Source organism: Trichechus manatus, unplaced genomic scaffold (assembly GCF_000243295.1).
Source record: "Trichechus manatus latirostris isolate Lorelei unplaced genomic scaffold, TriManLat1.0 scaffold00036, whole genome shotgun sequence".
NCBI classification, from domain to species: domain Eukaryota; kingdom Metazoa; phylum Chordata; class Mammalia; order Sirenia; family Trichechidae; genus Trichechus; species Trichechus manatus.
The window spans coordinates 7,323,260-7,347,923 of record NW_004443972.1 but is presented as its reverse complement, the minus strand read 5'-3'; the positions used below and the strand labels follow the sequence as shown (position 1 = coordinate 7,347,923).

Sequence of the window (24,664 nt, the reverse complement as noted above, 5' to 3'; positions counted from 1 at the left end):
CGTCTGCTTCCTCTCCAGTTTTTCTTTTGTCAGTTTGGCCAATGGTTTATCAATTTTGTTGATCTTTTCAAAGAACCAGCTTTTGGACTTGTTAACTCTTTCAATTGTTTTTCTATTTCATTTAATTCTGCTTTAATTCTTATTATTTCCTTCCTTCTGGCACCTGTAGGGTTCTTTTGCTGCTGTCTTTCTACTTGTTCCAGTTGTAGGGTTAATGCTTTGATTATGAGCCTTTCTTGTTTTTGGATGTGTGCATTTATTGCTATAAACTGACCTTTGAGCACTGCTTTTGCTGTGTCTCAAAGGTTCTGGTAGGATGTGTTTTCATTCTTATTTGATTCTATGAATTTCCGAACTCCCATTCTTATTAGTCAGCTCTGTCAAGTCCTAATATTTTGCCATACTAATTTTTTTTTGTTTTGAGAAAACATTCAAGATACAATTGGAGTTCTCTGCTATTTTAAGCAGCTACCTGATCTATTTTCTCCCTTCACAGACTTAACCAGTCTCCAAATAGATATAAATTCTGTTTCATACTATGTATACTGCACACGTGGAGCCCTGGTGGCACAGTGGTTAAGAGCTCGGCTGCTAACCAAAAAGCTGGCGGTTCAGGTCCACCAGCTGCTCCTTGGAAACCCTATGGGGCAGTTCTACTCTGTCCTGTAGCGTCGCTATGAGTTAGAATTGACTTGACGACAACAGGTTTGTTTGTTTGTTTTTTATACTGCACATACAAATACATGTATTGCTTTGCAAGTTTCTATACTTAATAAAAAATAGTATCGTTTTCTTGTGCCGTTTTTGCAACTTCCGTTATTCAGAATTTTTTTTTGCAAGTTACTCATGTTGATATTTGTAGCTCTTGTTTATTAATTTTAAGTGCTATGTGGTATTCTACTGTATGAATATAACACTTTATTTTTCTATTTTCCTATTGAACATGACATTTCCAATTTTTTGCTATTACAGTCAATGCTGTGTTGAAAGTTCTTAGCCATGTTTCTTTGTGCACATGATCAAGGATTCTCTAGGGATTGTATACTGAAGGAGAATCCATCTGTAGAAGTGTAGATTATGCAAAATTGAAAAATACTGGGTAGTGCAAAATTGCCCTTCCAAGTGTTTGAGATTTCACTCCCACCAGCAGTGTATAATAGTTCCTGTTGTTCTGCACCCCCCCCAACACTGTGTATTGTGAGACTTTTTAATGTATACCATTTCATTTCATCATTTTCATTTCCTGGATTGTTAGTGAAGCTGAGTGTCTTTTTATGTTTCTTGGTCATTCTGTTTTCCTTTTCTGTAAATTGGTTGTTACTTTTGCTTATTATTCTGTTTGTTTCTTTTTCATATTGATTTTAAAAGTTCCATATACATTCTATGCTTATCTTTCATTGGTTATGTGAATTGTAGATACATATTCCAGGTTGTTGCTTCTTCTTATTTGTTTCTGGGTTATTTTGTGGTAAAGAATTAAATTTAAATTTAATGGTATTTATCTTTTCTCTTTGATTTTATTTTTCTTGTTTAAGAAAGCCTTTTCTACTCTTTGAGGCTATAAGGCTCTTCCATATTTCCTTCTGAAAGTTTTATTAAAATTTTGATTTTCACATTTACGTCTTTCATCCACCTGGCTTTGATCTTTGTGTAGGGTCTGAGGAGGGATTTAATTGAATAATTAATTGATAATAGACAATAATCAGTTGTCTAATCACCATTATCTCTCCTTTCCTATTTTGTAACAGCTTTTCATTTAGTGTATTTCTGTACACAAAGACTGTTTCTTTGCTTTCATTTATATTGATGTCTTTATCTGCACCAGTATTACACTCTGACCTTCAGACAGAGGGTCCGTTTATGATAGATATCAGGGATTGGTGCGTTGTCCCGGAAAGTTGGACATTCTGAAGTGGTCCACTTATTATTTCTAGCTCATGTTACTTCAAATTTGGTATGAAATTTATTGGTACACGGTGGTGTAGTTTTAAAAATTTTAGCCCTTCTACTGGGAGCTCATTATGGTTGTAATATGCATTTACCGGATGACTACTGATGTTGGGAACCTTTTACTAATTTGCTAACTGGGTGTCCTTTTTTATGAAGTACCTATTTAAGTCTTCTGTAAAATTTTTTTCTTTTCATTTAATTTTCACAACTCCTTTTTTAGGCATGGCAACCATTTTGATCTCCATTTTACAAATGAGAACATGGATTCAGATTTGAGTCAAGGCTCAGGTGAACTACCCACCCTGGCTGTAGTAAGTTTCAGAGCTGGATGTGTAGAAGGCTGGTCTTCAGTGTTTAACTGGTGATATGCATACCATCTCTTGAGACCTAAAAGTATTCCAGGTGCATACAGAGTGTGTGTGCTTGTGATCACCTCCCTGGTCTGACTGCTTTGATTCTCCATCTGTGACTTTTTGACATGCTGCTTTGGAGACTTATTTTTCCTTTTCCCCAGCCATCAGTAATGTCTTGTGCCTTGCACATGATGCTTCCTGATATGTCTGTTTCAATAGACATGTATGCTTCTGCCCTGTACGTTGTTGTGGAAATGAGTATGCTTGTTTTGTGGAGTTGCGAGGGAGCATGGTTCTCACCTAACAGGATTACAAGGGCATCTTGGAAGTATCAGCAAATAAGAAAGTGAACTTGCAAGAATAACCGCTAGGCCTAACTAAACATTTTGCCTTTTCAATAGATGGTTTAAATTTTTTAAAGGTGATTTTTTATGTGTTTTTCCTGCCTTTTGACGTATCTGCCCTATATGCTGAATTTCCAGCTCTCTCTAGCACTCGAGAAAATGTTGGTGGTAACGTGGGGGAAAAAAAAAAACAGTGGCGATCACTGTCCTGTACTTCACCATTCTATCATTAGTTTTTTGGAGCAGACAGGCCCTTAAATACATTGTATTATTAGATAATTTAGTAAGTGAAGTTAATCATGGGGTTCTGTCTGATCCTGTCCTTAAAAAGCAGTTTTTCCTCTAAGATCTGACTGAGTATTGCTTTGGTCATATCCAAAGTTATTGATATGTAGTATTTCAATTATAATAAATTTTTATATAGGCTCCTGTAATAATCTAAATTATCTATATGTACTGATTGTTAATTTCCATGGGATTGAGTATTACATGTGTTTTAATAAGAACAGATTGTGTCCAGAGAATATATTGTGTATATTGTCCTAGATTATTCCCAGTTGGAAAAAAGATTTAAACTCGAATGTACAGGTAGGCTTCACTTTGCGTAGTTTTGATATGCATGAATTAAGTTACCATGATTTAGTTAGATGACACCAGTTCTCCAAACACAGTTATGTGGCACAGTGGACGTGAAGATAAGGAGATTATTTTGGAGTAACTGGTTGCGCCCAGTGTAATCACGTGAGCCCTTAAAAGCAGTGTACTTTCTCTGGCTGGTGGCAGAAGGAAAAGTCAGAGAGATAAAAGGCGTGAGAAGGATTCGACTTGCCATTGCTGGCTTGAAGACGGAGGGAGCCACATGACAAGAAATGTGAGTAGCCTCTACCAGCAGAGGGTGATCCCTGGCTGACAACCAGCAAGGAAACTTGAACTTCAACCCCAAGGAACTGAATTCTGGTATCAACCTGAGTGGGCTGGAAGTGGATTCTTTCTCAGAGTGTCTAGATGATACCTTGATTTCAGCCTTAGAATACCATGAGCGTAGAACATAGCTGTCCATGCCTGGGTTTTGAACTACAGAACTATGAGCTAATAATGGGTGTTGTTTTAAACCACTAATTTTGTGGTGATTTGTTACACAGCAGTAGAAAATGAATACTGAGACACTGTTTCGTTTTTTTTAATCTTTCTCTTATCTTCAAATTAGATTATTTCTATTGACCTGTCTTCATGTTCACTAACTGTATTTCTGCAGTCTTCAGGATGCTTTTAAGTCCATCCAGTGAATTTTTTAGTTGAGGTATTGTACTTCTCAGTTCTAGAAATTCCATTTTTTATACTTTCCACTTCTCTGCTGAGTGTTCCTCATCTGTTTACTTACTATAACCAACTTTTTCTGTAAGTTCTTGAAAATATATGTAATAACTGCTTTAGTGTCCTTGTTTGCTAATTTTAATATCTGGGTCATGCTAATACTTTTTTTTTTTTTATTGACTACTTTTATCTTATCTGGGGATCACTTTTCTTGCTATCCATACCCAGTAATTTTTTATTTTATGTTGGACTTTGTGAATTATTCTTTGTAGGGAGGCTGGATCATGTTGTCACCCTTTAAAGGGTGTTGAGTTTTTTGTTCTGCCAGGTAGTTATATTACTGGAGGATTTTTTAGGTTTTTGTCAAGCTCGGTTTTATTCTCTGTGGGAGCAGGCCTGTTTTGGTTTTGAACTAAATTTTAGAGGGCCTTTATTCCTAAGCTGTGGCCTTTTTGGGGTCCTTATGTTTTCAGGTCCTGAAAATAGTTACCTCATATTTTTTGTCCTGCTTGGTAGTTGCTTTTGATAGAATTGGAAGGGTGGTATCAGATACTCTGTCGTAGTTGGAAGCAGAAGACCAATCATGAGGGTTTTTTTTTTCTCCCAAACATAGGAGAAGGAACTGTAAAATCCCTTTTGGGCCATTCTTATTTTTTATAGTTAATTTTGTTTATTACTGATAGAGCATGTGTTGTTAAAGTTTCAAAGGTAGACTTGGATTCTTTTTAAATCTGTATTTTGTACATAATAGATTGTGTAGAAGGAGCGCCTTTTTCTTCATTATAAGTATTGATGGAATGATTCTTTATGATATTGTTAGAATCTTTTTGAAATATTTCATTATGTATTTGAGGCTCTCTATACGCAGTAATCAAAACCTGATGATGAAATGTTATGACTTACACCCACCAAGCCCTGGAAATTTAGCATTTAGGCTCCAGGAGGGCTCTTTAATTCTCTCCCCCTCTATGCATTTGACACAGGATAATGCGAGATGCGGCCTCAACACTGGGCAAAGTGACATACTATGAAAGAATAGTTTCTTAATTATGATATTTAAAATTTTCCAAGAGTTTAAAATACTCTTAAGTACATAATTTAACTGTTATTTAGTTCTCTTGAAAAATGAGATCCTTTTTGGCAGGCCATTATAAAGTCTTCAGATTTTATAATATTTTAAATGCATAATTGTGTGTCCTATATTTATAGAGTAAAATATGCTGGATAGAGTATTCAAATCAGGATTTTCCATTTCCTATGAAAATTAAATCAAATAAACAATATTATGTTTAGATGTTTTCTGAAATAGTTGAAACGTTTTTGGGGATAACAGGTGAGCTTTGCTTTTAATTTTGTATCATGTAGCCAGAATTGAAAAAATAAAATGAAATGTTGAATTTTGGAAGGAAAAGGCAAGTCATGAGATGGTCCAGAAATGGAATCAACTCTGTGTATGTGTTTGTGTTTGTGTACGTGTATTAGTATTCACACAAATTGGTACTCATAAAACTCAGTAAGTGATAAAACTGGGTTCTCAGATCCTAATTTGTAAAAATATTGCTCTGTCCCTACCTAACATCATGTGCCAAATGAAGTTGAAGATTAAAAGTTTGTGTATAAAAAAGAACTAACATAATACAAAAGAGAGTATGAGTGGATGTTAATCTTCAGGTAGTTCTAAACACAGTGCCAAGTGACACTATAAAAAGAAAGAATGATAGATTCTGTTACAGCAAAATCCCGTAAGTGAAGAGAAAAGGTCAACATGAAGCTGGCAAGTCATATGTAATATGTATGATTTGCTCTTCAGACTCAAGATGTAAAGTTAGTCACATGTATTTCCTTGTACAAGTAGTCCTTTGCCTTCCTTTTGAGACATTCCCTTCCCCACTTCTCTAATGTGTCAGGAGAACTCCCAAAGGTAGTGTCATTCCTCTTCTGGAAACAAGCAAAGATCTGGAAACTGGAAAGTGTACTACTGCTGTTGCCTTTTGTTGCCACATGGTGTTGCTGTTGAAGCTTGGTCATGCACAGCCCTTTGTATGTTTGTCTGTGTCTTGGTTATCTAGTGTTGCTGTAACAGAAATACCACAAGTGGGTGGCTTTAACAAACAGAAATTTATTTTCTTATAGTTTAGGAGGCTAGAAGTCTGAATTCAGGGTACCAACTCAAGGATAAGACTCTACCTCTTTTTGTTTCTCTGCTCTGGGGGAAGGTGTTTGTCTCTTTTCAGTTTCTATTTCTAGGTTCCTGGAGATCATGTGGCATGTATCTTCCTCTCCATTTGTGCTTTCATGCTTAATCTGCTCTTTTATATCTCAAAGGAGATTGATTTAAGACACACCCTACACTAATCCTGCCTATTTAACATAACAAAAAAATTGATTTCCAAATGGGATTGTAACCACAGATACAAAGATTAGAAGTTACAACACATATTTTGGGAGGACACATGTCAAGCAGTAACAGTCTGCTCAGCTGTGAAGCTCTTGCTGGTCCAGGATTTTGCACAGGCTTCACTTGGGCCACATTGGGCATCATAATTGAGTAAAGCTCATTTAATTTATATACTCAGAAGCTCTGCTGTTGTTTCCTACATCATAATCATACGGTAATAGGATCTGCAGCAGCAACAAGCATCATTTATTCATTCACCAAATATTAATGTTGTTAGGTGCCGTTGAGTCAGTTCCGACTCATAGCAACCCTTATGTGTAACAGAACGAAACACTGCCCAGTCCTGCGCCATCCTCACAATCGTTGTTGTGCTTGAGCTCATTGTTGCAGCCACTGTGTCAGTTCCTCTCCTTGAGGGTCTTCCTCTTTTTTGCTGAACCTCTACTTTACCAAGCATGACGACTTTTCCAGGGGCTGGTCCCTCCTGATAACACATGTCCAAAGTATGTGAGACGAAGTCTCACCATCTTGCTTCTAGGGAACATTCTGGCTGTATTTCTTCCAAGACAGATTTCTTCTTTCTGGCAGTCCATGGTATATTCAATATTCTTTGCCAACACCATAATTCAGAGACATCAGTTCTTGTTTGAATTTCCTTATTCATTGTCCCCCTTTCACATGCATATGAGGCAGTTGAAAATATCATGGCTTGGGTCAGGTGCACCTTAGTCCTCAAAGTGACATCTTTGCTTTTCAACACTTTAAAGAGGTCTTTTGCAGCAGATTTGCCTAGTGCAATACATTGTTTGATTTCTTGACTGCTGATTCCATGGGTGTTGATTGTGGATCCAAGTAAAATGAAATCCTTGACAACTTCAGTATTTTCTCCACACTTACTACATGCCCCAGGCACTGTTCTCTGTACTAGAAATAAGAATGGTGAACAAAACAAAAATTGTTTCCATGATGGAGCTTACGTTCATTTGTGGAGAGGGAGAGGTGGTGGTAGAGGCAGACAACAAACAAGGTAAAGTATGCTGTAAAATACAGAAAGGCAGTATGCATGACATTCTAACCTCTTAATTTTTTTATATTTATTCTGCATAGAACGTCAACATAAATGATACCAGTGAGCATTATAAACGAGAGACTGATAACTTGTAGCTGGATTTAATACCAGAGTTAGCTGATAACTTCTCATTAGCTTGTACGTGGACTTTGTGGCCACTCTGTATGTAATGAAATGTTATGCAGCTTTTAAAAATACTGATATAGATCTATTTATGAACATGGTATGTTTATGGTAAGAGGAGACGCAGGTTAGAAAACGATTCATTTAGTGTGATCACAGTGTTAGCGGGAAATGTTTTTCTCCACCCCTAATGTTTCTTTCCTGAGAAGGAAGTTCCATTAGTGTCACTCTGGGTTGACCTCTACCCCTTTATTCACTCCATACCTGGTGTAATGTCTAATCTGATCAATAAATTTGAGAGTAATGAGCCCTGCTTAGCTCAGCTCTGTCCTTCTTCTGAGTAGAAGCTAGCTAGCCTTTCCACAGCCAGAGTGATTTCTCTTCTGCTTCTTCATGGAATAAGCTGTGCAAGGGTCTGCCGTAGCAGGGAGAGGTCTGTTTGTGTCTAATGCTACCCATGATTGGTGGCTAAGGCATGCCCACTTCTGGGGTTCACTATTAGCAAGCCCATTTAGCCAGTACACCGAAAGCTGCTATTAGTAACAACCCCCCCCAAGAAAACAAAACAAAACAAAAACAAACTCATTGCTGTCGTGTCGATTCCGACTCATAGCGACCCTATAGGATGTAGTAGAACTGCCCCACAGGGTTTCCCAGGAGACGCTGGTGGATTCCAGTTGCTGACCTTTTGGTTCGCAGGGGAACTCTTAACCACTGTGCCACCAGGGCTCCATTAGTAAAAACAGTGATATCTTAGTCTTTGTTTTGTTTCTCAACTTGTTCAGAACTCAGGCAGGGAAAGAGTTGCCATTTTTTGGATGCCTTCTTTGGAGACTTCGTACCTACGATCCTATTTTATTTAGTTTTTTAAATATATATATTTAATGTTTTTCCATATACATGTATAGAAAAAAGTATGGAAGGATAAGCATGATTTTAAAAGAGGTTGGTAAAATTAGGAGTTTTCTTTTTCCCATTACTTGTCTCTACTTCTTAATGCACTGAAATGTATTAGATGTGTAATTAAGAAACAGTTAAACATTTTAAATCTCTAAAAAATATAGCCTGGTCTGAGTTTCCATGTAGAAGAATTAGTCTTTGTACAAGAGAAGAAGCTTGCCCTGAGTAGATGTTTCCACTGTGTAGTTTACTGCCTGGTTCTAGAATTTAGAGTAGGCAAAGATATATTACTTTTTTTAAAACATCTGGTTTGTAATTTCACCAAATATGTCAGAGTAATTGCTTTCCATCTATAAGTAGTGTTAGGCAATTTGCATGAGTTTTTAGAGTGAGTTTCAATATCTAACTAAAGTTAACTGCATTCTGTGTATTTCTCTTTGCTGCTCACAATGTATAGCTATTTATTGTCTCTTTATTTTATTATTATTTGGTTTCTTTTGATTTTCCTTGTCTTAAGAAAAGGAATCTGCTCTAGAGTTTTACCACTCTTCTTGTTTATCACTGTGATATCACCTGTGTTTGTATATATGGTACCCAAGTTTTACTGTATTTGAAAATACAGAATATATTTATTAGAGGGAAAGACAAAGAAGATGTTACTGACGTGGTAATTTTTATATTCCCTTCCCTCTATACTAGCAGAAAAAAGTTAGTATGGTATTCTTTGATATTGAAGTTTTGTAAAAATCACTAGAGTGAAAATTCTACATAATTAAATCATCATATCTTATGTTTAATTTTTTGAGAATCTGTCAAACAGTTTTCCAAAGCAGCTGCACCATTTTACATTCCCATCAGCGATATATGAGGATTTCACGTAAGGCTTTAAAATATTAAAAAAAAAATACATGGTATTCTTAGGGATACATAGGTAACATTATGATTATGCTGTTTAAATTTTTATTTTTTGATTTTCATTTTGAGCATGAAATGTTTCAGGCCACAAAAAGATAAAGGACTTCTGTGTATACATTGTACAACTTAATAAACAAAACTTTATAAATAAAATTAAGCCCCTGGGTGTGTCTTTTTGATTCCCCCACTTCTGGTTTGACGTTTATCCTTCTCATGCATATGTTACTAGGTTTGCTACCTGTGTATTTCTAAAAATACAGGGTATTTTTAAATGTTTTAAAAACCGTGTGTGAAGCCCTCATATATTGCTGCTGAGAATGTAAAATGGTGCAGCTGCTTTGGAAAATTGTGCCAGGTTCTCAAAAAAAAAAAACATAGAGTTACCATATGACCCAGCAATTCTACTCCTAGGTATATACCTCAGAGAAATGAAATTATAGGTCCACACAAAAACTTGTACATGAATGTTCATAGCATCATTGCATTATTTATATTAGCCAAAAATAGAAACAACCTAAATGTTCATCAGCTGATGAATGGATAAATAAAATGTGGTATACCTATACAACAGAATGTTATTCAGCAAAAAAGAGAAGTGTCTTGATATATGCTACAACGTGGATAAATCTTGAAAGCATGCTGAATGAAAGAAGCCAGTCATAAAAGACCACATACTGTGTGGTTCCATTTATATGAAAAGTCCAGAATAGGCAAATCTATACAGACAAAAAGATTAGTGGTTTGTCTAGGGTTGGGAACCTGGAGGGAAAATGGGGAATGACTGCTAATGGGTATAGGCTTTCTTTTTGGGATGAATAAAATGTTTTAAAATGAGATAGTGGTGATAGTTGCACAAGTCTCTGAATATACTAAAACCATTCAATCGTACACTTTAAATGAGTAAATTGTATGGTATATAGGGGAATGAATTATCTCTAAAGCAGATTTTAAAAAGTGTGACTATTGTCTTTATGCTTTGTGCTGTTAGCTTTTTTGACTCAGCATTATGAGCAAAAACAAATCATTGTATTTTGCAGTTTATCTGTTTTTGTACATTCAGTGCCGTATGACTCATTTTTCACGTTCCATTGTATGAATTTACTATTTTTTATTTACCTATTTCCCTGTTGATGGGTTTTTAGATTGTTCCTGGAGAGTTTTTTTTTTTGGCTATTAAAAACAATGCTGCGGTGAACATTTTAATCTTTTTCATTACATGATGATACAATTTTAAGGGTTTCTTCCAAGTTAGAATGTGATAGGATTATTGATAATTTGTAATTTATGTAGTTTTATTTAACTATTTAGAAAGCATTTTATTGGCATACCTCAGAATATTTAAATACACAATTTAAAGTTGAAATTAGTAGAAGTATTCTACCTTTGGATCTTTTTCTGTGGTTCTTTTATATTTGGCAGGAGGAAAGGTAGGGCTTCTTACTGTTACGCCTTTGTTGGTATTTTAGTGTTATGTAAGATGTGTCCTAATTTTTGTGTCTGTTAATATATCTTATAGAAAAGGCCACGAATGAGTACAACACTGCCGAAGATTGGGGTCTAATTATGGACATATGTGACAAAGTTGGAAGCACTCCTAATGGGTAAGATGCCCAGTCATGCCCAGCGAATGTCTAGGAGCTTGATAACTTATGTATCTTTTCCTGCTGTAGCCTTGGAAGGAAAACGGGACTTTACTATATACTTTTGAGGGGTGAAAGTAAAGAGAGCCTGAAGGCCTGATTATGAGATAAGCATTATCTTGAATGAACAAATGGAAAAGAGTTCAAACTGAAAGCCTGAGGTATGACACAATAAGGATGCATGTTAATGATGAATAGACTAGTTATTTATGGAATTTCTCTGTGACTTAGACAGGTATTTAAAAAAAAAAAAAAACCCGTTGCCGTCGAGTCAGTTCCAATTCATAGCGACCCTATGGGACAGAGTAGAACTGCCCCATAGGGTTTCCAAGGAGCTGCTGGTGGATTCGAACTGCGGACCTCTTGGTTAGCAGCCGTAGCTCTTAACCACTACGCCACCAGGGTTTCCTAGACAGGTATGGGAGCTTTCTAATAATGAAGTAAATTAATATAATTATATAATAGGTAATATAGCAACAAGGTGCCACAGTAGTTAAGAGTTCGGCTGCTAACCCAAAGGTCAGCAGGTCGAATCCACCAGCTGCTCCTTGGAAGCCTTATGGGGCAGTTCTGCTCTGTCCTGTAAGGTTGCTGTGAGTTGGAATCGACTCGACAGCAATGGGGTTATAGCAAAAAAGCCTTTAAATAATGAATAGATAAATATAATGAAAAAAGTAAATATAAAGAAGGGCGCTTCTGAGGGGTGGTGCGGCTTTTACGTTGAACTGATTATACTTTAAATGTTTAGAAAAGTGATGAAAGCCTTTGTTTGAACACATTGCAGCTATCCAAAGTACATCCGCATACGTTTATACTGGAACCTTTCAAGACTATATATCTTGCTAGTTTTTTTCTTCAAGGTGAAAACTTGCTCTTGAAGCCAAGTCTGTCTTGAAGAAATGAAAAGATAGTTTATATAATTCTCCTGTGTTGATTGACCTTTTATGTAATGATTTCTCTCTTGATTTTGGAAGATGTAACCTTTGCAACAAGCTTTTAAAAATTATTTCCTGTAAGTCTGTGAGTATGAGATAGTGTACAATCATTTTATAGATTTATTTAACAAAGTGGTAAATGCCAAGATTTTATTTTTAAATTTAAAGTTATTTAGTTATTTAAAGTTATTTGTTTGTGTTTTAATGTTTGTGCTGAAATTCTGAATAAGTACTTAGTATTCTCCATGTTTTTCCCCCCTTAGAGCAAAAGATTGCCTAAAAGCCATAATGAAAAGGGTAAATCATAAAGTTCCTCATGTTGCTCTTCAGGCATTAACTGTAAGTAAAAGTCATGTTATTATTTAACCAGTTTTTAAAATGTTTATTTATTTCAGCAGGTTAAATAAGATAATATTTCAATATTTGTGTATTAATTTTTTATTTTATTTAATAGCTTCTTGGGGCTTGTGTGGCAAACTGTGGAAAGATATTTCATTTAGAAGTATGTTCCCGAGATTTTGCAACAGAAGTACGTGGTGTGATAAAAAATAAGGTAAATTTTAAAAAAGAGAGTAAGCTTAAGTTGTTAAAAAATAATATATACTATATATTGTTTTAACTATATATAGCATTAATAAAGTTGTATTATGAATGAAATCATTTTTAGATAAGTTTGAAATGAAATAAAATTCTTGTTCTGAAATTTGGTTTTTCATTTGTAACACTATAAACTGTTTTTCTTCCCCAAACACAATACTATTGATAATACCTAATCTTTATTGAGGGATAGTAAGCAGACACAGCTTTAAAACATTTTACATGTACTGTCTTGTTTAATGCTCTTAACAGCCCTTTGAGTTAGATTCTCTTGTTATAGTCAGTCCCTGGTTTACTAACGTCTGAACTCGTACCTGCCCTTCAATGTTGTGTGTTTTTGTCTTCACCTTGAAACAGTTGAGCCAACCCCTACTCGCAGGAAATTTTTCATCACCATCACCTTCACTTGCTGCACACGCAGCTTTTAAATCACTGAAAAGGTTTTGAGCCTTTTCTTGCATAAAGTAAGGCTAAATAAGAACCATATGCAGCTGTTCCAGTTTACCTACAAATTTGACTTCAAGGCACAGTTAGGAATAAATCTTGTTTGTAACCTGGGGACTGCTTGTATTCCTATTTTACAGAGGAAGAAACTAGATAAAGGCTTAGAAGTTAAGTAAATTTTCCAAGGTCATGCCATAGTAAGTGGCATTGCCAAGATTCAGACTTAGGTTTCTGTGACTCCAGCCACTTCTGGACTGACTTCCATGACAAGCGCAGGTGCCTTTATTTTAGAGCCCGGTGGTGAGGGCTTCATTATCACGTTATTATTTTTGTTTTCTTTGAGACAGAAATTTTAAAATACCGTTTTCTTACCATTAGTGGCAAAAATCCAGAATTTTAGTTTAATTGGTATGAAAGCTTAATCTAATACTGAGAATGTTAAGAAAACAGAGAAGAAATGACCTCTGAATATAAAATATTTGTTGTAATCATAGTAAGACTTAGAAATTGATGCTCAAAGAGGTTAATTTTGCAAGAAACAGTTGTATCTTCACATGGAAATAGGCATCTATCAATTATTATGGGCTAGGAATTAACCCTAGATTTTTGTTGATGCCCATATAATTAAAGAGAATTTTGATGGTAGTTTTTTTTGGTAGCTAAATAATCTAAATGATTACTTTAACCACTGATTTTTTTCCTTTGCTTTGTGGTTATTATTTTCTTTTTCTTTTTTTTTTACTTTAAAAGGCTCATCCTAAAGTGTGTGAAAAACTGAAATCTTTAATGGTGGAGTGGTCAGAAGAGTTTCAGAAGGATCCTCAGTTTAGTCTGATATCTGCGACTATTAAATCTATGAAAGAAGAAGGAATTACTTTTCCTCCAGCAGGTTCTCAGGTAAATTCATTCTGACTCATGGTTGACTCTGTGCTGTTTTGAGTGTATGTATGTTGTGTAAAAGCTAGGCAAGGTGTGTCTTAATCATGTTTCCCACCTCCACTCCTCCAATGCCTATGTAATTTAGTGCTTTACATTTAATAGACATTCTAACTGTTCAATGAATGTCTTCTAAATATTAGAAGAACTTTGAGAAGTACAACAGCCATGCCTAATCTTTTTAAATACTGCTCTAAGTCTTGCAAAAGGCGTTGATATGTAATATAGTCTCTGTGTTTAAGACATTTATAGTAATTCAAAGGGTGTCCATATACATGTGGAAAAATTACTTATTTAAAGTATAAGTGATAAATACGGGGTGAGGGATACAAAATAGATGCAATCTCTGTTAATATCAAGCAGAGAGAGAGAACTGTAGACTCTAGTACTGAAGGAGGACCACATAAAACATAGAATTTTAGGACTTTAGTGTATTTCAAAAGATAGAGAAGAGTGAAGACACCGTATCGGGAGGAATGACATGAGAAAATACATGGAATTGAGAAAGCTCAAGACCTGTTTATGAAAGAGTGAATATGTCTGGAGTGAATGGTTCATATACAAGATGAGTGGAACTGTAAGACTCAAAATTTATTTGGGCCATAGGGGATAATTTTACTAGGTGTAAAAGAGTGGCAGCGTCAGACTTTGTCTAACTTCAGGGGGAGAGAGGAGAATCACTGTCAGCATCATACCAAGGCTGATTTCTATGAGGTGAGGTCAGACATATTTCCACTGTCCAGCCTTTTCGCCAATTCTGACACCAGCTCTTCCTCCCATGGCACTCTCTACTACTCTGCTGGGTTTGGTAATTCATTGCAGTGGCCACATAGAACTCACAGACCATACTCACAATTATGGGGTTTATTAGGGAAGAACAGGTTGCAATTTGGGATCAGGATCAACCTGGAAGTAACAGGAACAGCTCAGGAGGCAGGATACGGTTCGTCAGTCAGAACAGCTTTCAACCTCTCAGTTCCTTCTTTGCCATTCCAGCAGGCAGGCAGGCCTTGCTCTTGGCCTTTGCTCCGTGGGTTGGCATGCCAACTGTAGCTGCCTAGCTCCATGGACCTGGGAGCCCACCGCACTGTTGCCTGCTGGTCTCCTGGTTCTGCTGCCGCTGCTTCTCTGCCACTGGACTCTGCCATGCTTGCCTCCAGTTCTCACTGTCTCGCTTGTCTCCAGTGTTATAGCTCTCTGTCTTCTGGGTCTAGGAGGTTCTCAGTGCAGAGACCCTGGGTCCAAAGGATGCACTCTGCACCCAGCTCTTCTTCTTCATGGTAGTGAGGTCCCCCTCCCCAGCCTCTGGGATTGGCTCCTTTTAAGCCTAGCTGGTTGACAAAACTGACCAATCCCCTTGGTGGGCCACAGGCACCTTATTTGCATATGCCAGCCAATCCAAGCAAGAGTTTTACATACCTTATTTGCATAGCCCCACCCAATTTTGTGGGAGTTACAAGACCATGGCTAGAAGGGCCATAGAAAAGCAGTTCACTGCACCACAGTAGGACAAAGGTGGAAGCAGGGATAACGAGTCACAGAGTGGGCTATTAATCTAGGTCTGTGGAAGAAACACACTGTATCTTGAGTTTGGCTCCTGCCCTCTAGGTTGGTAAGACTTTGAAATCCAGTGTTAGGATGTGAGCTACAGAAAAGTGGCTGAGAGTTGTACTGTATTTTATTTTAGGCTGTAGCCTAAAGGGACAAATAGAATCTTCATAGTTTACCACCCTGATGGTTCAGTGAAGAAGCTCTGTTGCTGCAGTGGTTGACTGCTAACCTAAAGGTTGACGATTTAAACACACCCAGCAGCTCCATGGGAGAAAGACCTGGTGATCTGCTCCTGTAAAGATTACAACCTTGAACACCCTATGGGGCAGTTCTACTCTGTCACATGGGGGTGCTATGAGTCAAAAATTGACTTGATGGCACTCAATAATAGCTACAACAGTTCAATGTAGAGTTTTGGGACTAAATTTGTAGTAGTAAAGAGCCGGCATTTTCCTGTTTGGTCCTTCTGCATATTGTTCTCAAAAATCTGGGTTAAAGAACTGGTTGATGGCTCAGAGTCCTGAACATCTCTGTCTGAATAGAATAGGTGCCATTAAATTTCAGCATTACCTTCCTTTGTCCTCTACTGTGATTGAAGAGTCACCGACCATCATGAGTAGTAAAAGGGCTTAAAAGGTGTTCATAGAGCTGCACATGTCTCTGTCCTCCCTTCTCTTCTCTTTGTTGCCTCCTCTTCTCTCCAGTGATTATCACTGACTTCTTGCTGGCACTTCTTCTGTAGCTATACACCTGTAGGAAGATAGCCTTCTCTCATTGAGTAAGACACCTTGGACAATTAATCAAGAAATGCAATCAATAAAGATTCATATTTAATCATTGTATAAGTATTTGAGTACTTTGTGTATGCCAAGTTCTGTATGAGACACTTAGGTTTATGCAAAATGTAAGCCATTTCATGCCGTTTGTGAGCTTATAATGTTTTCTTGAAAATTCAGATGTTTTATTTTAGTATTTGAAAACAGCTACCTTAAATTATCATAAAGAACTTTACTTTTAAATGAAACTCATTAGTTATATCATTTTTTTAAAAAATTAGCATGTGTAAGTAATTATAGAGCCTTTATTTTCTCTGAAAGAGGTGGTTGTGTTCATTTTACTCATGCTTTTACAGACTGTCTCAGCTGCTGCCAGGAATGGTGCATCAACGAACAAAAGCAAAGAAGATGAAGACATAGCTAAAGGTAAATGATCAAGCATGTGTAATTTAGTGTCGCTTAAAAGTATTCTTGAAGAACATTTTATTGAAATAAAAATTATAATAAAAATAGATTATACTTTAGTTCTACCTTAGACATAAAAACTAGTAGGGTCTGAAAAGTAGAGAAATGATGTGGTGTAAAATGAATTTAATTCATTATCCTTAACAATAGTATGTAATTAATGTTCTACCTTTGGAGAGATTACATTTCACCATTTCTTTAATGCCAAAGTTACGAGTCAAGCACAGAAATATGTTCATGGTTTGTCCTATATGGAAAGCTACTCATAATGTCACAATCTGTTTCCTATAAAAATAATAGCTGTTGTATATGCCAGGCTATGATAATAAGGAGTGAGCAAAAGCTTTATTTTAAAAAATGACGTGATTCTCTGCCTCCATTCCCCCCTCCTGCAAGAAAGGTTAAAATCTTAACTTTTTAAGATTTTAATTGGACAAATGAAGTACTCACTTAATTTCTTTTCATTAAATATGTTAACTAATATTTCTTTTTAAACTTTTTTTTAAAATCAAAATTAATTCTGGTTATCTTTTTTTTTACTTTAATTTTCAAACCAGCTATTGAGTTATCATTGCAAGAGCAGAAGCAGCAGCACACAGAAACAAAATCCTTATATCCATCTGCAGAAATTCAGTTAAATAATAAGGCGGCAAGGAAAGTGAGAGCTTTATACGATTTTGAAGCTGTTGAGGACAATGAACTCACCTTTAAACATGGTGAAATTATTATTGTTTTGGATGACAGGTATGTTTTAAATATTTATTTCTGGAATGTTTAAAGTTATTGAGTATAAGTCCAGAGGCCTGAATATTCAGTTCTTTGACTTTGGTGTAGTTAAGTCATAATAGAGCCTCTTTGTACCTTAATTATTTTTTTTCTAACATAAGCACTGGTTAGACTAGGAATGAAAGTTTCTTATTCTTCTTTTGTTAAATTTGGTAAAGAAATATCCTTTAACATCTTGAATGAAAGATGTATTAAATAACGTTGTTGATGACCACAGTTGGGAAACACATGCCCAGTCATCGGAATGCATTTGCCTTGGGAGTTGTTTATACCAATTAGGAGTAGTTTGTACCAAAATTACTGGCAGAAAAACTTCAGATATATAGCTATATAACCTTTGATCAAAGCAACCAAAACCTATGTTTGGTTCCTCCCCAATTCTTTTTTTTCTTAATTAAAAAAAAGTTTATTGTGGTAAGACATAAACCAAAAAGTTTTCCATTTTAACCCTTTTTAAGTACATTTCGTTCACATTAATTACATTCACCATGTTGTGCCACCAACACCATCATCTATTTCCAAAAGTTTAACATTACACCAAACGGAAACTCAGTACGCCTTCAGCAATAACTGTCATTCCCTTTTCTCACTAATAAACTTTTGTCCTTATGCATTTGCCTGATCTAGATATTTCATATGGGTAGGATCGTATAATATTTCTCCTTCTGTGTATGACTTATTTCACTCAGCATAATGTTTTCAAGGTTCATCCATGTCATAGCATATATCAGAACTTCATTTCTCTTTATGGCTGAATAATACTCCATTGTATGGATATACCAGATTTTACTTATTTATTCATCTGTTGATGGTCACTTGGGTTGTTTCCATCTTTCAACTATTGGGAATAATGTTGTAGTACTTCCCAATTCTTAATCTACTGGGCTCTCCCTCATAATTTCTCTATCACTTAAAGCTCTGATAGAGACTATATTTATTTATATTGGCTCTAATTCTGTTACCTAATTTTGCTTTTATAAGAACTTGATGAAATTTAGCAAGTGAGACCTAACAGCTTGTAGCTATAAACAGAGGCTGCAAATATATTCGGTATCCATTATAAATAACTAGTAAGGACACACTAGTGTAGCATATTTTTAAATGGCTAGATACACAAAATGGTGTTAGTTTGCTTTAGTAATTTTTTTTTTTTTTAGGAAATATTATGTAATAAGCTCTGTTTGTAATGAAAAAAGATGAGGTAGGATGTAGTTCTGTCTTCATAAAACCTAGGCTATAGCAGGAAAGTTAAAATTAGTCTACCTAACATTGTAAGGAAGGTGGAATGTGGTCAATGCCATAAAAGAGGTACTGTCAGGGTCTAGAGGAAGGCAGATTTACACCCAATACAGGCATGTGGGAAAGAAGGCTCATCTAGGAGGTTCATTTGGGGTGAACCTTGACAGATTTTTGACAGGACAGAAAAATGTTTGCAAAATACTGAGAATAGGAAAAGGAAGATCTCTTAGGCAGAATTTTGTAACCAAGATAGCCCTGTGTTCATTTAGAAAACAATGATTTTTTTTCCTTAATTTTTTTTTTTTTTTTTAATAATCAGGAGTGGAGCATGTGATACCTGAACACTGAGGGTCTGAAATGTCAGGCTTCTGAGTGTAGTCTTACTTTGAATATATGCCAAAAATAAAAAGTTTACGCATTTCTAATACTCTTATACAACTATAAGATTGAAGACATTTATAAAAGAAACAGAAATAAAACTACAAAATGAATAGTTTTTCCTCTGAGATTCAAATTTAAAGCATTACTTTTATGTAATAAGAAATATTTGCTGGAATAAATTGCTGTTGACAAGGTAAATATGGTACTAATTAATGGGACAGGTACTTTGGCAGGTCTGTTCTACCCTGTGCTGTGTGCTAGCTCAGTTCTCCTCTTGACTTCCCTCTGTTCTAACTGCTATGAAGCTTTCATATATGTAGTATCCCTTGACATCATTTGGCATTCATGTGGCTCAATGCATTATATACCTACTATATAGTCTACTGGCCTGCAGCAAGTAAAGGCTTATGTTACCATGCTGCACCATCTTTTTTTCACTGATGTCTAATTAAACCCCAAGTTCCTTAAATAACAGACTCATATGAAACTGTTTTCAGTTGACACTTGATCACTGCAGTAGAGAACTCTTTTCTTTGTAACTGCTAAGAGAATTCAACGTGAATTCAACATGATGGCATATGTAGGTCGACTGCTGTCATTTTGATGATAGGACACTCCAGTTTTACAGTAGCCACAAACATGCTTACCAATACATTATGGGTTTAATGTTGTCATCCTGGGTGATTGCTTATTACTGACAAGATTTTAAGCACAAATGCATACTTGGATGTTAAAATTATCCAATTTGGCAATCTTAGGTTAAAAGGGGGTTATCCAGATGATCCAGGAAATGACTGTACTCATTGCTTCTAGATTGCTGTGGAAACGAAAGAACAAAATTAAAAATTTCACATATAGAACTTGAGGTCCCTTGGAAATATGTCATCCTTGGACTTCAATTTAAGAAACACTGACTCACCCCGACATTACTGGCAGTAATCAAAAAAACAAAAAAATAACAAATGTTAGAGAGGCTGCGGGGAGATTGGAACTCTTATGCACTGCTGGTGGGAATGCAAAATGGTACAACCATTTTGGAAAACAATATGATGCTTCCTTAAAAAACTAGAAATAGAAATACCGTACGATCCAGCAATCCCACTCCTAGGAATATATCCTAGAGAAATAAGAGCCATCATAGGAATAGACATACGCATACCCATGTTCATTGCAGCATTGTTCACAATAGCAAAAAGATGGAAACAACCTGAGTGTCCATCAGCAGATGAATGGATGAACAGACTATGGTACATACACACGATGGAATACTGCACAATGATAAAGAATAATGATCAATCTGTGAAACATCTCACAACATGAATGAATCTGGAGGGCATTATGCTGAGTGAAATAAGTCAGTCACAAAAGGACAAATATTGTATGAGACCACTACTATAAAAACTCATGAAAAGGTTTCCAAACAAAAAGAAACATCTTTGATGGTTAGGAGGGAGGGGAGGGTTGGGGAGGGAAAAACACTAACTAGACAATAGATAAGTGACAACTTTGGTGAAGGGTAAGACAGTACACAATACTGGGGAGGCCAGCGCAGCTTGGCCAAGGCAGTTCATAGAAGCTCCATAGACACATCCAGAGTCCCTGAGGGATGGAATTACAGGGCTAAGGGCTCTGGGGAACATAGTCTTGAGGAACATCTAGCTCAATTGGCATAACATAGTTTATAAACAAAATATTCTACATCCTACTTTGGTGAGTAGTGTCTGGAGTCTTAAAAGCCTGTGAATGGCCATCTAAGATACTCCACTGGTCTCACCTCGTCTGGAGCAAGGGAGAATTAAAAAAAAGCAAAGACAGAAGGGAAAGATTGGTTCAAAGGACTAACGGACCACAATTACCACAGCCTCCCCCAGACTGAGTCCAGCACAACTAGATAGTGCGTGGCTACCACCACTGACTGCTCTGACAGGGATCGCAATGAGGGTACTGGACAGAGCCGAGAAAAGTGTAGAACAAAATACTAGCTCACGAAAAAAAGATCAGACTTACTGGTCTGACAAGAGACTGGAGAAACCCCAAGAGTATGGCCCCCAGACACTCTTTTAACTCAGTACTGAAGTCACTCCTGAGGTTCACCCTTCGGCCAAAGATTAGACAGGCCCATAAAACAAAATGAGACTAAATGGGCACACCAGCCCAGGGGCAAGGACTAGAAGGCAGGAGGGGACAGGAAAGCTGGTAATGGGGAACGCAAGGTTGAGAAGGGGAGAGTGTTGACATGTTGTGGGGTGGCAACCAGTGTCACAAAACAATATGTGTATTGTTTAATGAGAAACTAATTTGCTCTATAAACTTTCATCTAAAGCACAATTAAATAAAACACTGAGTGGATAGAAAAGGCATTGTTTTTTATTAACAGAATATACCCAAAAAGCCCTTCATTTTCTGTTTTTAGCTTTATCTCACCAGTCCTTGTTTGTTCTCTAAGTACCATTTCAAATAATCAAGTGGAACTCTTACAGTTCCAAAAATGCCATGTTCTGATTAGATCTCTGTGGCATTGTACATTTGGTTCTCTCTGCCTGGAAAACTCTGTCAAAAGAGGCAAAAGCATTTAGAAAAGGAATTTTACTTGCAAGTAAGGTTTGCAAGGGAGCCTAGACTTTAGAAGGGTTGGCTTCCCAATAAAAAAGTAAAACAGTATTTAAAAGAACCCCTCGTCCTTCCTCACACACAAGATTACCACGTTTATAGTTGGTAAGTTCATGGTAGAAATAAGTTTTCTCCCATGACTATCATACCCTGATCATCACTGCGAAAGTCAGCAAATAAGTTGTTTTTGCTAAGAAGTCGGTAGCTAAAAGAAAAGGTTCAAGTTTTCATTTATTTTGAGACCTAAAACTAGATAGTATGACTTTATTTTTTATCTCAGTGTGCAAAATTTTTTATTTTCTTGCTTATCCAAATGATAACCAAACCAAACCTATTGCTGTTGAGTCGATTCTGACTCATAGCAACCCTATAGGACAGAGTAGAACTGCTTTATAGGGTTTCTGAGGAATGGCTGGTGGATTTGAACTGGCGACCTTTTGATTAGCAGCTTGAGCTCTTTACTACTGTGCCACAAGGGCTGTATCCAGACGATAGCAGGGCAAAACATCGTTTTTGTTTCTGGAGCCCTAATTGCCTCTTTCCTCCTAGTGGATGCCTACTTAACCTTCAAGACTTAGGTCAAATTTTACATCCTCTTAGAATTCTTCAAACCCTTTCTGCCTTTAATTCCCAATACAGTTAGAAATTCCAAACCTCTGTGCTGCTATAAATCCTTGAACCTATGTTCTAGCGTTTCTTACACTGCATTGCAATTACTTGTTTACAAAAGTCTCTCCTGCTAGATCAGTTGATTCTAAAGAGGGTCAGCACTTTCCTGGTTTGGAGGTAGGGGAATGGGAAAACAAATCCTAGAATGTAAACCAGGTAATATCGTCTTAGTTGGTGGGGGTGATTGCAAAACAACGTGCTAGATTATAAGTTTCTTGAGGGCAGAAAGTATGTCTTAATGGTCTTTGTAACTTTAGTGCTCAGCTATTATCCCCTTTTTGGTAGGCTTTCAATAAAGTTAGCTGAATAAACAGTTTGTTGAAGATAAAGTTTATGCCCCTTACATTTACATCATTTTTCACTCTGTTGTAATATATTCTCTTCCGTAATATAAAAGGTCTAAAAATAAATGCAGCATTTAAATTTTCCTTAATTATCAAAAGCTTCGTGTAAAATTACAGCACTGAATGACCCTAGTTGAGGAATTTAAAATTGAACAATACTTTATGCCATTAATGTTTCATGGAATCAACTGTTAATTAATAGAAAGAATATAGCAACAGATGGATTAGGGTTGGAAGGGAGTCAGTGCTTTGAAATGGCATTTGGTTGATTACCTTTATGCTTCATCCAGGAGGTAAATTATGCTACAAGAGAGGGAAAGGGAATTTCTCTTAATCCTAAATAATCAACAGCAGATATGATATCTTAGAATTGTCAACACAGCCATTATTTTATGGTTTTAGGAATTTGGGAGATGTATAGGTCGGCAGTTCAAATCCACCAGGCGCTCTTGGAAACCCTGTGGGGCAGTTCTCCTCTGTCCTCGTAGGGTTGCTGTGAGTTGGAATTGACTCGATGGCGACTGGTTCTTTTGTTGGTATAGCTCTTTCATATCTTCTGATAGTTATAAATGAAATGATATTTTAGAATCCTAGAAGTGAATTCATCCTTAGAACCCCTATCCAGTAAGTAAAATTTTAAGAGACAATATTATTATTTGCAGATAACTGTGATTGTCCATATAGAAAGCCCAAGACAATCAATGGATAAACCAATAAAACTGATTAGAGTTTATCAAAGTTGTTGGAAACAAGCTCATCATATAAAAATTGGTAATATGCTTTACTCTAAACACAGCTACCGTATTTTATGCAAGTAATGCAGCCTTCTTCATTTGTTTGCCTGCTGCGCCTCCCCCTTTGAGGTGTCCTCATGAGTGCCTCCATGCCAGTCCTCTTCCACATATTGCTGTTAAAAGAAATTAACACACTTACAAAAATACCTCGCCGGGGGAGGGCACGGCAGGCAAACAAATACAGAAAGTGTGCATTATTTGTATAAAAATATGGTAATTAGAAAAGGAAATCGAAAAAATACCATTCCCAATACTACGTGCGCCTTCAGCGTTTGTTGACTCTGCCCTCCCCCCACAAGGTATTTTTGTAAGTGCACTATGCTAATTCTTTTTTTACAGCAACATATGGAAGAGGATTGGCATGGCGGTGCTTGTGAGGCTGCCTCACCAGGGGAGGGCGTGGCCGGCAAACTCAAAGGGTGTGCCTGATTTATAAAAACACTGTAGTAACAAAAATTACAAGAAATTGTCTAGTAAAAAACAAATCTAACAAAGACATGTAAGGCCTATCTGGAGAAAATTATAAAAGTCTTTGAAAGATGTAAAAGAAAATCTGAATAAATGGAGAGAGATACCTTGTTTAATTTTGTAAAGATTTAATTTTTCCTGCACTTACTGATAAATTCAGTGCATCTCCAGTTAAAACCCCAACAGGAAGTTTTTCCAGAGAACCTGAAAAACAGATTTTAATATTATTATGGACAATAGATGAAAAAGAATAATATAGAGAGAGTACTTTCTTGACCAGGTATCTAGGCGTATTTACACGCTGTAGTAAGTAGACATGTATACCATTACAACAGAATGGAATCCAAAAATACACTCATGAACAGAGAGCAGCTTGCTCTTTGAAAGATAAGGTGTTATAAATCAGTAGAAAAAATGGTGGACTCGTCCTAAAATTTTTTCTGGGATGCTTGACTCTTTATATGGTACAAATAAAACTTAATTCAGCTTTACACAGTCTATAAATTTTAATTCTGGGTAAATTAAAGACCTAAACATGGGAGGGGGATTAAAAAAAGACAATCCAAAACTAGAAAAGCACTTAGGAGAATCAATTTCTGAGTTCAAGGGTAGAGAAAGATTTCTTCAAAGTGTAAACCGCAAAGGAAAATTGCTAAATTTGAT

General features: G+C 36.4%; 1 protein-coding gene across 6 annotated transcripts in view; it reads left to right on the top strand.

The window, feature by feature from the left end:
* The window catches only part of STAM2 (signal transducing adaptor molecule 2), a 56,447-nt gene that overhangs the window by 12,286 nt on the left and 19,497 nt on the right, over window positions 1-24,664 (top strand). For 4 of the 6 annotated variants that reach the window (XM_023730398.1, XM_023730399.1, XM_023730396.1 and 1 more), the window contains exons 2-7: window positions 10,883-10,967; window positions 12,205-12,280; window positions 12,396-12,494; window positions 13,733-13,879; window positions 16,602-16,671; window positions 17,268-17,454. In XM_023730398.1, the coding sequence (XP_023586166.1) occupies window positions 10,883-10,967; window positions 12,205-12,280; window positions 12,396-12,494; window positions 13,733-13,879; window positions 16,602-16,671; window positions 17,268-17,454 (664 nt within the window). Of the gene's footprint in view, window positions 1-10,009; window positions 11,168-12,204; window positions 12,281-12,395; window positions 12,495-13,732; window positions 13,880-16,601; window positions 16,672-17,267; window positions 17,455-24,664 lie in introns of those variants that run through there. The other 2 variants (XM_023730401.1, XM_023730400.1) reach the window with 2 other exon arrangements.